Raw genomic sequence first — 15,186 nt, 5'->3', positions numbered from 1 at the left:
CCTTCGGCCCACGATGTTGTGCCGAGCTTTTACTTGGTCCCCAACTCCAAATCATCTATGTAAATCGTAAACAATTGCGGTCACAACACTGATCCCTGAGGCACACCACTCGTCACTGATCGCCAACCAGAAAAACACCCATTTACCCTCACTCTTTGCTTTATGTTAGTTAACCAATCCTCTATCCATGCTAATACTTTACCCATAACACCGTGCACCTTTAACTTTTGCAGCAGTCTTTGGTGCGGCACCTTGTCAAATGCCTTCTGGAAATCCAGATATACCACATCCACAGGTTCCCCATTGTCCACTGCACATGTAATGTTCTCAAAGAATTCCACCAAATTAGCCAAACATGACCTGCCCTTCATGAATCCATGCTGCCTCTTACCAATGGGACAATTTAGATCCAGATGTTTCGCTATTTCTTCATTGATGATAGATTCAAGCATTTTCTCTGCTACAGAAGTTAAGCTAACCAGACTTTTGTCTACCTCCTTTTTAAAACAGTGGCGTCACATTTGCATGTCAGTTCACAGGGAAACCTCAAGCAGTGATAAAACGAGCATCCTTAATGCCCATTCCAGCATTTGAGGAACTATTTACCAGGGTCTTAATTGATTGCATCGGAGCCCTCCCTAAAACAAAAAGTGGAAATCAATATCTATTGACTATATTGGATGTGTCTACTCGGTTTCCAGAGGGCATTCCATTACACAATATTACAGCTAAAAGGTTTGTCGAGGAATTACTTCACTTTTTGCGAGAAATGGACTCCCCAAAGAAATACAATAAGATCAAGAATCAAATTTTACATCAAAGTTATTCAAGGAGCTTATGGATCACTTGGGAGTAAAACAATTTAAATTAACTGCGTACCATCCAAAATCACAGGGAGCATTCGAAGAATGGCATCGAACTTTGAAGATAATGTTGAGGGCTAATTGTCAAGATTATCTGGAGGATTGGGATAAAAGGAATTCCATTTGTGCTCTTTGCAATTAGGGATGCACCTAATGAGTCAATCAAATTCAGTCCATTTGAATTGAATTTTGGTTATGAGATAAGAGGACCTCTGAAATTGTTAAGAGAGCAATTGGTGAGTCAATGTTCTGAGACTACATTATTGGAATCTGTGTCCAATTTTAGGGAAAGGTTGATTACAGCAGGTGAATTGGCGAGACAACATTTAAAAGTGGCACAGCATTTGATGAAACAGAAGATGGACAAGAGTTAAAAAATTCATAGTTTTGCTCATGGAGATAAAATCTTAGTATTGCTACCAGGTGAACCTTTAAAGGAAAGGTTTACTGGGCCTTATCAAATTGAAAGGAAGTTGAGTGAGATATATTATTTGATAAGTACACCAAATAAAAGGAAAACTCATAGAGTATGCCATCTGAAAATCCTTAAAATGTATTTTGATAGGGAAGGAAAGCAGAAGCAGAATGTTTTAGTGGTTATAAATCAGAGAGAAGAGCCACATCCAGATGACTCGGAATTTAACATTCCTCAAATTAAATTGAATAATGAAGAAGTTATCAGAAATTGGGATAAATTATTGAGTTATCTCAGTAGAAGCCAGAGGGTGATTGTTTTTCAAACTGGAGGCCTGTGACCAGCTGTGTGCCTCAGGGATCAGTGTTGGGTCCACTGTTATTTGTCATTTATATTAATGATTTGGATGAGAATATAGGAGGCATGGTTAGTAAGTTTGCAGATGACACCAAGATTGGTGGCATATTGGACAGTGAAGAAAGTTCTCTCCAATTGCAACGGGATCTTGAGCAATTGGGCCAGTGGGCTGACGAATGGCAGATGGAGTTTAATTTAGACAAATGCGAGGTGACGCATTTTGGTCGATTGAACCAGGGCAGGACTTACTCAGTTAATGGTAGGGCATTGGGGAGAGTTACAGAACAAAGAGATCTCGGGGTACATGTTCATAGCTCCTTGAAAGTGGAGTCACAGGTGGACAGAGTGGTGAAGAAGGCATTTGGCATGCTTGGTTTCATCAGTCAGAACATTGAATACAGGAGTTGGGACGTCTTGTTGAAGTTGTACAAGACATTGGTAAGGCCACACTTGGAATACTGTGTGCAGTTCTGGTCACCCTATTATAGAAAGGATATTATTAAACTAGAAAGAGTGCAGAAAAGATTTATTCGGATGCTACTGGGACGTAATGGTTTGAGTTATAAGGAGAGGCTGGATAGACTGGTACTTTTTTCTCTGGAGCGTAGGAGGCTGAGGGGTGATCTTATAGAGGTCTATAAAATAATGAGGGGCATAGATAAGATAGATAGTCAATATCTTTTCCCAAAGGTAGGGGAGTCTAAAACTAGAGGGCATAGGTTTAAGGTGAGAGGGGAGAGATACAATAGTGTCCAGAGGGGCAATCTTTTCACACAGAGGGTGGTGAGTGTCTGGAACAAACTGCCAGAGGTAGTAGTAGAGGCAGGTACAATTTTGTCTTTTAAAAAGTATTTGGATAGTTACATGGATAAGATGGGTATAGAGGGATATGGGCCAAATGCAGGCAATTGGGATTAGTTTAGGGGTTTAAAGAAAAGGGCGGCATGGACAAATTGGGCCAAAGGGCCTGTTTCCATGCTGTAAACCTCTATGACTCTCTGACCTCCCAGAGGAAAATTGAAAGAGTTATTAAAATCACATGGGCAAAAATATGGGAGTACACTGGGAAGTGCTAAAATAATTATCAATGAGGTAGTTGTAGAAAATGCTGATCCAATTAAACAACACCCTTGCAGATATCACCTTCTCAAGTGCGCAGAGGTTCATGAAGAGAAGTTGATGTTTACTCAGTTAGAGATGCAGAAGTTGAAAGTCATGATCGATTACCTGGAACTGGTGGAGGGGGAGAAGGAGAACCAGTTAATGGAAAATAATGTGACCAAGGAAATTGAGCAGATGTGGAGACAGATACAGGACAAGTTGCCTGCTTTCAAACCTGTTCCTGAGTTGTTCAAATTCGCTGAATGTAAATTGCAGGACTGTCACAAATAGCTTGACAACTCTGCAAAGAAAAGTGTGGATGAATCAACAGTGATGTGTGATCTCAAAGAATGAAGAAAAGTGCAGGACATGCCCTTCGGCTCTCCAAGCCTGTGCCGATCATGATGCCCACTCTCTGTGTGAAAAACTTCCCCACATATCTCCCTTAAACTTTCCTCCCTCACCTCAAACCTGTGCCCCCTTGTAATTGGAACTTTTTCAAGGAACAAATACTGGATCTCCTTGATAGGTATGTCCCTGTCAGGCAGGGAGGAAATGGCCGAGTGAGGGAACCATGGTTCACAAAAGAGGTGGAATGTCTTGTGAAAAGGAAGCGGGAAGCTTATGTAGGGATGAGGAAACAAGGTTCAGATGGCTCGATTGAGGGTTACAAGTTAGCAAGGAATGAGCTGAAAAAGGGGCTTAGGAGAGCTAGGAGGGGACACGAGAAGTCCTTGGCGGGTCAGATCAAGGAAAACCCCAAGGCTTTTTACTCTTATGTGAGGAATAAAAGAATGACCAGGGTGAGGTTAGGGCCGGTCAAGGACAGTAGTGGGAACTTGTGTATGGAGTCAGTAGAGATAGGCGAGGTGATGAATGAATACTTTTCTTCAGTGTTCACCAAGGAGAGGGGCCATGTTTTTGAGGAAGAGAAGGTGTTACAGGCTAATAGGCTGGAGGAAGTCGATGTTCGGAGGGAGGATGTCCTGACAGTTTTGAATAAACTGAAGGTCGATAAGTCCCCTGGGCCTGATGAAATGTATCCTAGGATTCTTTGGGAGGCAAGGGATGAGATTGCAGAGCCTTTGGCTTTGATCTTTGGGTCCTCGCTGTCCACGGGGATGGTGCCAGAGGGCTGGAGAATGGCGAATGTTGTTCCTCTGTTTAAGAAAGGGAATAGAAATGACCCTGGTAATTAGAGACCGGTTAGTCTTACTTCGGTGGTTGGTAAATTGATGGAAAAGGTCCTTAGAGATGGGATTTACGACCATTTAGAAAGATGCGGATTAATCCGGGATAGTCAGCATGGATTCGTGAAGGGCAAGTCGTGCCTCACAAATTTGATAGAATTTTTTGAGGAGGTAACTAAGTGTGTTGATGAAGGTAGGGCAGTTGATGTCATATACATGGATTTTAGTAAGGCGTTTGATAAGGTCCCCCATGGTCGGCTTATGATGAAAGTAAGGAGGTGTGGGATAGAGGGAAAGTTGGCCGATTGGATAGGTAACTGGCTGTCTGATCGAAGACAGAGGGTGGTGGTCGATGGAAAATTTTCGGATTGGAGGCAGGTTGCTAGCAGAGTGCTGCAGGGATCAGTGCTTGGTCCTCTGCTCTTTGTGATTTTTATTAATGACTGAGAGGAGGGGGCTGAAGGGTGGATCAGTAAATTTGCTGATGACACCAAGATTGGTGGAGTAGTGGATGAGGTGGAGGGCTGTTGTAGGCTGCAAAGAGACATAGATAGGATGCAAAGCTGGGCTGAAAAATGGCAAATGGAGTTTAACCCTGATAAATGTGAGGTGATTCATTTTGGTAGGACTGATTTAAATGTGGATTACAGGGTCAAAGGTAGGGTTCTGAAGACTGTGGAGGAACAGAGAGATCTTGGGGTTCATATCCACAGATCTCTAAAGGTTGCCACTCAAGTGGATAGAGCTGTGAAGAAGGCCTATAGTGTGTTAGCTTTTATTAACAGGGGGTTGGAGTTTAAGAGTCGTGGGGTTATGCTGCAACTGTACAGGACCTTGGTGAGACCACATTTGGAGTATTGTGTGCAGTTCTGGTCACCTCACTATAGGAAGGATGTGGGAGCGCTGGAAAGAGTGCAGAGGAGATTTACCAGGATGCTGCCTGGTTTGGAGGGTTGGTCTTATGAGGAAAGGTGGAGGGAGCTAGGGCTGTTCTCTCTGGAGTGGAGGAGGCTGAGGGGAGACTTATTAGAGGTTTATAAAATGATGAATGGGATAGATAGAGTGAATGTTCAAAGACTATTTCCTCGGGTGGATGGAGCTATTACAAGGGGGCATAACTATAGGGTTTATGGTGGGAGATATCGGAAGGATATCAGAGGTAGGTTCTTTACGCAGAGACTGGTTGAGATGTGGAATGGACTGCCTGCAGTGATAGTGGAGTCAGACACTTTAGGAACATTTAAGCGGTTATTGGATAGGCACATGGAGCACACCAGGATGATAGGGAGTGGGATAGCTTGATCTTGGTTTCAGATAAAGCTCGGCACAACATCGTGGGCCGAAGGGCCTGTTCTGTGCTGTACTGTTCTATGTTCTATGTTCTAATTGACACTTCCACCCTGGGAAAAAGCCTCTGACTATCCACCCTGACTATGCCTCTCATCATTTTGTTGACTTCTATCAGGTCTCTCCTCAACCTCCATCTTTCCAGTGAAAACAATCCTAGTTTATTCAACCTCTCCTCATAGCCAACACCTTCGAGACCAGGCAACATCCTGGTGAACTTTCTCTGCACTCTCTCCAAAGCTTCCACATCCTTCCGGTCATGTGGTGACCAGAACTGCATGCAATACTCCAAATGTGGCCTAACCGAAAAGGTGATTAAGGAGCAGAGGTATTGTACTCCTTTGGATCAAAGGAAAGAACAACAATGCAAAATAAGACTGTTTGCCAGAATTGTGCCATCACCTAAAGTACACGGTTGGCATAATGAATCCATACCCTGTGAACAGACGTGGATGTCCAGTAACACAGCATTGACACAGCTGCTGTTCAAATAACTTACGGTGGAAGTCTCGGCAGCATAACTGCCAGAGTGATTTTTAGAACCATGGTTGAAATGAGTTCTGACACCAAGGAAGACAATCTGCTTTGTGTCGTTTCCAAAGAGCGTGCAGCAAGTGATTGTGCAGATCCAGAGAAAACAAAGGAGTTGGAATGCTTGGCAGAGGAGGAGCTGAGGCCAATGAACAAGAAAGTGGTTGGGTCACTGTCTGTGTGGAGTCTGCACATTCTCCCCGTGTCAGCATGGGTTTCCTCCAGGTGCTCTGGTTTCTTCCCACAGTCTGAAAGACGTGTTAGTCAGGTGGATTGACCGTGTTAAATTCTCCCTCAGTGTACCCGAACAGGCGCCGGAGTGTGGCGACTAGGGGATTTTCACAGTAACTTCATTGCAGTGTTAATGTAAGCCTACTTGTGACACTAAATAATAAATAAAATAAAAGCAGCTGACAGAGGCGTGTAAGAACTGAGGGAGGACCTGGATTCAGGATCATGACGTGTTTCTGTAGTCACCCACAAGGCAGCAGACTTTAGAACTACAGAATGCAGCATGAAAACATCTGGTGCAATTCCCAGAGACAACCCATGCCAATAAGAACATAAGAACATAAGAAATAGGAGCAGGAGTAGGCCATCTAGCCCCTCGAGCCTGCCCCGCCATTCAATAAGATCATGGCTGATCTGACGTGGATCAGTACCACTTACCCGCCTGATCCCCATAACCCTTAATTCCCTTACCGCTCAGGAATCCATCCATCCGTGCTTTAAACATATTCAGCGAGGTAGCCTCCACCACCTCAGTGGGCAGAGAATTCCAGAGATTCACCACCCTCTGGGAGAAGAAGTTCCTCCTCAACTCTGTCTTAAACCGACCCCCCTTTATTTTGAGGCTGTGTCCTCTAGTTTTAACTTCCTTACTAAGTGGAAAGAATCTCTCCGCCTCCACCCTATCCAGCCCCCGCATTATCTTATAAGTCTCCATAAGATCCCCCCTCATCCTTCTAAACTCCAACGAGTACAAACCCAATCTCCTCAGCCTCTCCTCATAATCCAAACCCCTCATCTCCGGTATCAACCTGGTGAACCTTCTCTGCACTCCCTCCAATGCCAATATATCCTTCCTCATATAAGGGGACCAATACTGCACACAGTATTCCAGCTGCGGCCTCACCAATGCCCTGTACAGGTGCATCAAGACATCCCTGCTTTTATATTCTATCCCCCTCGCAATATAGGCCAACATCCCATTTGCCTTCTTGATCACCTGTTGTACCTGCAGACTGGGCTTTTGCGTCTCATGCACAAGGACCCCCAGGTCCCTTTGCACGGTAGCATGTTTTAATTTGTTTCCATTGAGATAGTAATCCCATTTGTTATTATTTCCTCCAAAGTGTATAACCTCGCATTTATCAACGTTATACTCCATTTGCCATATCCTCGCCCACTCACTCAGCCTGTCCAAATCTCTCTGCAGATCTTCTCCGTCCTCCACACGATTCACTTTTCCACTTATCTTTGTGTCGTGCAATGCAATGATGGCCAAGTCCATCCAGGCCACAGATGCAGCCATGTCACCAGAAGTGTACACGTGAGAGGTTGACAGTCTTCACAGAGAGCCACATCCAGCAGACCTTTCACATGTTGCCTCATGAAAACACAAAAGAAGACAGTGTTGTGGAGAATTCACCTTTGTCACTGAGTCATTAGTTGCACTGAACTCAGGTCTGGAGTCAAACCATGCAATCCACCACAACTGCTGCCTCAGCTTGTTGGTCAGACTGGATGGTCTTAACTTTGCAACCCCTTTGGAAGCAGTCCTCCTCTCTATTCCTGACAGTCTGGAGGATAGGTTGTCGGGGAGCAATGCTTTAAAATGGATCTACATAGAACATAGAACAGTACAGCACAGAACAGGCCCTTCGGCCCACGATGTTGTGCCGAGCTTTATCTGAAACCAAGATCAAGCTATCCCACTCCCTATCATCCTGGTGTGCTCCATGTGCCTATCCAATAACCGCTTAAATGTTCCTAAAGTGTCTGACTCCACTATCACTGCACGCAGTCCACTCCACACCCCAACCACTCTCTGCATAAAGAATCTACCTCTGATAGCCTTCCTGTATCTCCCACCACGAACCCTATAGTTATGCCCCCTTGTAATAGCTCCATCCACCCGAGGAAATAGTCTTTGAACATTCACTCTATCTATCCCCTTCATCATTTTATAAACCTCTATTAAGTCTCCCCTCAGCCTCCTCCGCTCCAGAGAGAACAGCCCTCGCTCCCTCAACCTTTCCTCATAAGACCTACCCTCCAAACCAGGCAGCATCCTGGTAAATCTCCTCTGCACTCTTTCCAGCGCTTCCACATCCTTCTTATAGTGAGGTGACCAGAACTGCACACAATATTCCAAATGTGGTCTCGCCAAGGTCCTGTACAGTTGCAGCATAACCCCACAGCTCTTAAACTCCAACCCCCTGTTTATAAAAGCTAACACACTATAGGCCTTCTTCACAGCTCTATCCACTTGAGTGGCAACCTTTAGAGATCTGTGGATATGAACCCCAAGATCTCTCTGTTCCTCCACAGTCTTCAGAACCCTACCTTTGACCCTGTAATCCACATTTAAATTAGTCCTACCAAAATGAATCACCTCACATTTATCAGGGTTAAACTCCATTTGCCATTTTTCAGTTTTTGTGCAGTGTGTGCAGGAGGGTTTCCTGACGCAATATGTGGATAGGCCGACAAGAGGTGAACTAACAAATATCTTCCTCCAGCATTGTTGCAGGAGTTTCCCATTCAGATCCTTGAAGATCTTCAGCACTGCAATCAGCAGGAGGGGTCAAAAGCACTATCATTAAGGAGGGGTCTACAGCACAGTCATCGGCAGGAGGGGTCTATAGCACTGTTGTCAACAGGAGGGGTCTACAGCACTATCATTAAAGAGGTGTCAACAGCATTGTTGTCAGAAGGAGGGTGTTCAGTACTATAGTCAGCAGGAGGGGTCTACAGCGCAAACATCGGAAGGTGGGGCCTTCAGCACTATCATCAGAAGAAATGGTCTGAAGTTCCTTCATAGCAGGGGTCTTCAGACATTCCTTGAGTTAATTGGCCAGTCACTTGATTGCTTTTCACAGGTGGAGAAGGTGGTGAAGAAGGCATATGGCACGCTTGCCTTTATAGGACGGGGCATGGAGTATAAAAGTTGGGGTCTGATGTTGCAGATGTATAGAACATTGGTTCGGCCGCATTTGGAATACTGCGCCAAGTTCTGGTCGCCACACTACCAGAAGGACGTGGAGGCTCTAGAGAGAGTGCAGAGGAGGTTTACCAGGATGTTGCCTGGTATGGAGGGGCTTAGTTATGAGGAGAGATTGGGTAAACTGGGGTTGTTCTGATTGAAAAGATGGAGGATGAGGGGAGACCTAATAGAGGTGTATAAAATTATGAAAGGCATAGATAGGGTGAACGGTGGGTAGCTTTTCCCCAGGTCGGTGGTGACGTTCACGAGGGGTCATAGGTTCAAGGTGAGGGGGGGGGAGGTTTAACACGGATATCAGGACGTATTTTACACAGAGGGTGGTGGGGGCCTGGAATGCGCTGCCGGAGAAGGTGGTGGAGGCGGGCACACTGGGAAAGTTTAAGACTTATCTCGATAGCCACATGAACAGAGTGGGAATGGAGGGATACAAAAGAATGGTCTAGTTTGGACCAGGGAGCGACGCGGGCTTGGAGGGCCAAAGGGCCTGTTCCTGTGCTGTATTGTTCTTTGTTCTTTTGACTATCCACCTGATGTCCAATCACTTCCTGTGCCAGTATATAAATTCCAACCCCATGTTCCCAAAGCCACAAACTGGATCTTTTGTTCAATTTATTTTGACTGAATAGTTCTACATTGGGGACAGATTGCAGTGTTGTAATTGAACTGAGGTACACAAAGCATGCAATCATACAGAACCACAGAACCACAGAACCCCTACAGTGCAGAAAGAGGCCATTCGGCCCATCGAGTCTGCACTGACAACAATTCCACCCAGGCCCTATCCCCATATCCCTACACATTTACCTGCTAATCCCTCTAACCCTCATATTTACCTTCTAATCCCTCTAATCTATGCATCCCAGGACACTAAGGGGCAATTTAGCTTGGCCACTCAACCTAACCTGGACATCTTTGGACTATGGGAGGAAACCGGAGCACCCGGAGGAAACCCACGCAGACACGGGGAGAATGTGCAAACTCCGCACAGACAGTGACCCGAGCCGGGAATCGAACCCAGGTCCCTGGAGCTGTAAAGTAGCAGTGCTAACCACTGTGCTACCGTGCCGTCCTATGTACATATCCTATCTAACATACAGTTAGATATGTACTTTAGGTTCCCGAAATTCTCTGAGGGAGAGAGAATGGCAAATTGCTGAAAAGCATAAGACAGTGATAATTGGGAATTTCAACTACTCTAATATTAATTTGGGTAAATTCAGCGTAAATATACAGAGGGTGCAGAATTCTTAATGTTTATTCAAGAGAAGTTTCTTAGTCAGTTTGCAACAAGCCTAACAAGAGACTGGGCAGTTTTCGACATACAAGGTGATGCCAAAAATACCGACCAGTATTCAGAAAGAAGCACTCTCCACAAATAGTATCGATGCAATTGCCTGGATTAATTAAGTTGGGGTTCATCTCCTTAGAGGGAAGATTTTATAAAGATGTTCAAAGTCATGAGGGGTTGAGACAGAGTAAATAAAGAAAAACTGTTCCCATGGCTGGAAGGATTGTAAAACATTTGCAGGACAGGTGCATCATTGCTTTGAAAGTGAGTAAAGCTCTGCTCACACTTTGCTATCCTGAACATTTTTGATAAGATACTCCTCTGTTCAATATTAAGTAGCAACTGCTCACTAACATTCACGTTCAAGACACAGTGAACACTAACCCAAACCCAGTAGATTGATGATAGAACCTCATTCCTTGTTATACAAAGCAAAATTTACTTACTTATTTCTGCTGAGATCCAGCTTTATGTCCTCTCCCTCGAGCTCCACTGAGATAGTGATGTGGTTTCGATAGATCCTCTGTGTTGAGCACAAAGGATTAACTGTTATGATTTACTCACTGCAGCTCCCATATTTCTCACAAGACTAACGTATTTGAACAGTAAATGTTTCTATGAATTTGTGGCTCCCTCCACCTTTAGGACCTCCACAGAATTTTACAGAAAGACCAGTTATCTCCTGTATTGACCAAAGAATAGCACAGCTCAGAAGGATGGAATTCAGCCCTTCAGCCTGTGCTAGCTCATTCCAACAGCATTTGAGTATTTAGGAACTGGCCCTGGAAATAATAGATCCATTTGTGGTTATTTTCCAAAGTTTTTTGGACTCTAGACTGATTCCCACAGATTGGAGGGTAGCTAATATAAGCCTGCTATCCAAAAAGGGAGGTAGAGAGAAAACAGGAAACTGTAGACCAGTGAACCTAACGTCAATACTGTCAAAGTTACTACAGTCTATTATCAAGGATTTCATAACTCAGCATTTGAAAGGCAGTGGTTTAATCACACAAAGTCAGTATGGATTTACAAAAGGGAAATGCTTGATGAATCTATTGGAATTTTTTGAGGATGTAACTGGTAGTGCTGATCAAGCAGAACCAGTGGATGTGGTTTATTTAGACTCTCAGAAGGCTTTCGACAAGGTCTCACATTACAGACTACTATGTAAAGTTAAAACACATGGGATTGAAGGTAATGTCTTGAGATGGATAGAAAGCTGGTTAGCAAATAGGAAGCAAAGAGTTGGCATAAATTGGTCCTTTTCTGATTGGCAGGCAGTGATTAGTGGGGTTCCACAGGGATCTGTGCTCGGACCCCAACTGTTTACATCATATATTAATGATCTGGAAGAGGGAATTGAATGTATTATCTCCAAATTTGCAGATGATACAAATTTGGGAGGGTGAGCTGTGAGGAGGATTCAGAGATGCTTTGGCATGATTTGGACAGGCTATGTGTGGGCATCTGCATGGCAGATGCAGGATAATGTGGATAAATGTGATAACAATAATAGGAAGACAGATTATTACATGAATGAGTGTAAATTGAGAGAAGTGGATACTCAGCAACACTTTGGTGTCCTCGTGCATTAGTCTCTGGAGGCAAGCACGCAGGTACAGCAGCCAGTAAAGAAGGCAAATGTTCTGTTGGCCTTCATAGCAAGAGGATTTGAGTATAGAGATAGGGATGTTCAATGTTAAGTAGAAACTGCTCACTAACACTCATGTTCAAGACACAGTGAACACGAACACAAGCCCAGTAGATTGATGATAGAACCTCATTCCTCGTTATACAAAGCAAAATTTACCTACTTATTTCTGCTGAGATCCAGCATTGTGTCCTCAACTGTAATTGAATAGGGTGTGGTGAGGCCACACCTGCAGTATTGTGTGCAGTTTTGGTGTCATTATCTGAGGAAGGATGTCCTTGCTACAGAGGGAATACAGCAAAGGTTTACTGGGCTGATTCCTGGGATGGCAGGTCTGTCATATCAGGAGAGGCTAAATCGGTTAGGATTATATTCACTGGAGTTTAGAAGAGTGAGAGGGGATCTCAGAAACTTATAAAATTCTAACAGGGTTAGAGAGGGTAGATTCAGAAAGAATGTTTCCAATGGTGGGGAGTCCAGAACTATGGGTTAGAATTTGAGGATAAGGGGTAAACCTTTTAGAACTGAGGTGAGGAGAAATTTCTTCACCCAGAGGGTGGTGAACGTTTGGAATTCACTACCACAGAATGTACTTGATTTTACCGGCACGCCCTCCACGAAATCGGGGCGGGCAAGATTCACAGAATGGCATTCTCCATTGGCCTCGAGCGTGATCTTACGAGCCTCAGATGGTGAGCATCATAGCTGAAATGCCCAATTTCCTTAGCCTCCTGAGAAAGTAGAGGTACTGGTGAGCTTTCTTAACTATAGTGTTGGCAGACAGAACTTTGTCTGTTTAGTGTGCAAGAAACAATACTTTTCACTGTATCCCAATTAGTGTGACAATAATAAATCAAATCAAAGTGTCCTTCATTGCCTGGTCTGCTTCCTTGCATTTGGGTGTCCAATGCCAAGGCTGGTTAGCTCATAATAGATTATGTAGTGGTTTCAACAGGGTAGCTGAATTGGAGACAAATTTCCCATAATACTTGACTACTAGACTGAGAAATGATCTTAATTAGGTCATGATCTTTGGATATGGAGCTTTTGTGATGGCTTCCATCTTCTTTGGTGCTTTACGTAGTCCTTTGTTATCTATAATGTGACTCAGGTATTGTATCAAAGTTTGGAAGACGTCACAGGCCATGTACTTAAAGGTGTTGCAGCATGAATTCTTAGTTCGTCAAATGTTCCTGGTCACTTAGTCATAGAGTCATAGAGGTTTACAGCATGGAAACAGGCCCTTCGGCCCAACTTGTCCATGGTGCCCTTATTTTTTTTTAAAAACCACTAAGCTAATCCCAATTGCCCGCATTTGGGCCATATCCCTCTATACCCATTGTACCCATGTAACTATCTAAATGCTTTATAAAAGATAATATTGTACCCGCCTCTACTACTACCTCTGGCAGTTTGTTCCAGACACTCACCACCCTCTGTGTGAAAAAATTGCCCCTCTGGACACTTTTGTATCTCTCCCCTCTCACCTTAAACCTATGCCCTCTAGTTTTAGACTCCCCTGCCTTTAGGAAAAGATATTGACTATCTACCTTGTCTATGCCCCTCATTATTTTATAGACCTCTATAAGGTCACCCCTCAGCCTCCTACGCTCCAGAGAAAAAAGTCCCAGTTTATTCAGCCTCTCCTTATAACTCAATCCATCAAGTCCCGGTAGCATCCTAGTAAAGCTTTTCTGCACTCTTTCTAGTTTAATAATATCCTTTCTATAATAGGGTGACCAGAACTGCACACAGTATTCCAAGTGTGGCCTCACCAATGTCTTGTACAACTTCAACAAGATGTCCCAACTCCTGTAGTCAATGTTCTGACTGATGAGACCAAGCATGCCGAATGCCTTCTTCACCACTCTGTCCATCTGTGACTCCACTTTCAACCCCTAGATCTCTTTGTTCTGTAAATCTCCCCAATGCCCTACCATTAACTGAGTAAGTCCTGCCCTGGTTCAATCTACCAAAATGCATTACCTCGCATTTGTCTAAATTAAACTCCATCTGCCATTCGTCAGCCCACTGGCCCAATTGATCAAGATCCCGCTGCAACCTTCCTCACTGTCCACAATGCCACCAATCTTGGTGCCATCTGCAAACTTACTAACCATGCCCCCTATATTGTTGCATCAGTAATCAAAATATTGTCCAGAGAATTGACAGCGGGCCTCCTCTCTGTCCCTCCCTCCACCGATCACTGCAGAGTGATCACTGCAGAACGATCACTGCAGAGAATTGTTATTCACATCCCGGGTAAACCACTGTTGGAGGGAATTAATGAATATTGTCGATACTTTGCCTTTCAGAAATATATTTTGATCGTGTTTCTCTGCAGGATGTTTCTAACATTCCCTGGCACTTTGTCGGTGCCATTTCGTCTGCAGCCGGTATCCTCTATTGGTACTGAAGCACCATAATTGACATCATATTTGTTTTAATCTTAACTATTGCGTGTTCTTTTTAATGTTTCCTGGGGTTGCAGAGTAGAGCTAGAGTGGGATGAATAACAGGTCAGGTCATATGACTGGGGACAGCCATGTATTCAGAGAAAATTCCAGCTTAGTTTTTCAGATGCTGTTTTGGGAGCTGCAGAGAGAGAGGTATCCTTCCCTGTCTCTGAAATCTGAAGACTGGAAGCTGCTAGAGATTAAGTTTACCTCTCTGTTTTACTGTTTCCTTCTCTGAAAAAGGCTGTTTGGATTTCTGTCTCTAGGTGTTAAAAGCTGGAAATGCAGTATCATGTGAGTATACTTGTTTTAATGTTAACAAATGCTGAAGAAGGGTGAATGCCTATGGGGTAATTCTTTCAAATTGAAACAACAGAGGTAGCTAGTTGTTAGGAGTTATACTGTGACATGTTTAAGAATTGTGATTGGTAAAAGTTATGCTCTTTCTTTATGTTATATTCTCATTGTGTTCTTAAATAAACTTTGTTTGGTAAAAGCTTCCCAGTGAGTCACTTGAATCATACCTGGAGGGAAACACCTCATGCTCACCAAAGCCAAAATCAAATGTAGAACTTAGGGGGAGATTTTACCATTGTGTTTCACCCATTTTTGGGTACATCGTGGTGGCAAAGTAGGGCGCAAGGTGCTTAGCACATTTTGGTGCCGGTTTTCGCAACCAGAGCCATTTTACAAGCACCAGATTTCCGGTGTGGTCAGCCTCTCGATGGAAGTGGGCGAGAGGCAGGTTAATGTATGGA

At 44.0% G+C, this 15,186-nt stretch overlaps 1 protein-coding gene across 1 annotated transcript in view; it reads right to left on the bottom strand.

Moving 5' to 3' along the window:
* The window catches only part of LOC144480823 (disintegrin and metalloproteinase domain-containing protein 12-like), a 308,106-nt gene that overhangs the window by 277,122 nt on the left and 15,798 nt on the right, over window positions 1–15,186 (bottom strand). Inside the window, exon 3 of the mRNA XM_078200476.1 lies at window positions 10,768–10,844. Within this exon, the coding sequence (XP_078056602.1) occupies window positions 10,768–10,844 (77 nt within the window). The remainder of the gene's footprint in view (window positions 1–10,767; window positions 10,845–15,186) is intronic.

The sequence above is a fragment of the Mustelus asterias genome, chromosome 1 (genome assembly GCF_964213995.1).
Source record: "Mustelus asterias chromosome 1, sMusAst1.hap1.1, whole genome shotgun sequence".
NCBI lineage: Eukaryota > Metazoa > Chordata > Chondrichthyes > Carcharhiniformes > Triakidae > Mustelus > Mustelus asterias.
This window is presented reverse-complemented; position numbering and strand designations above follow the sequence as displayed.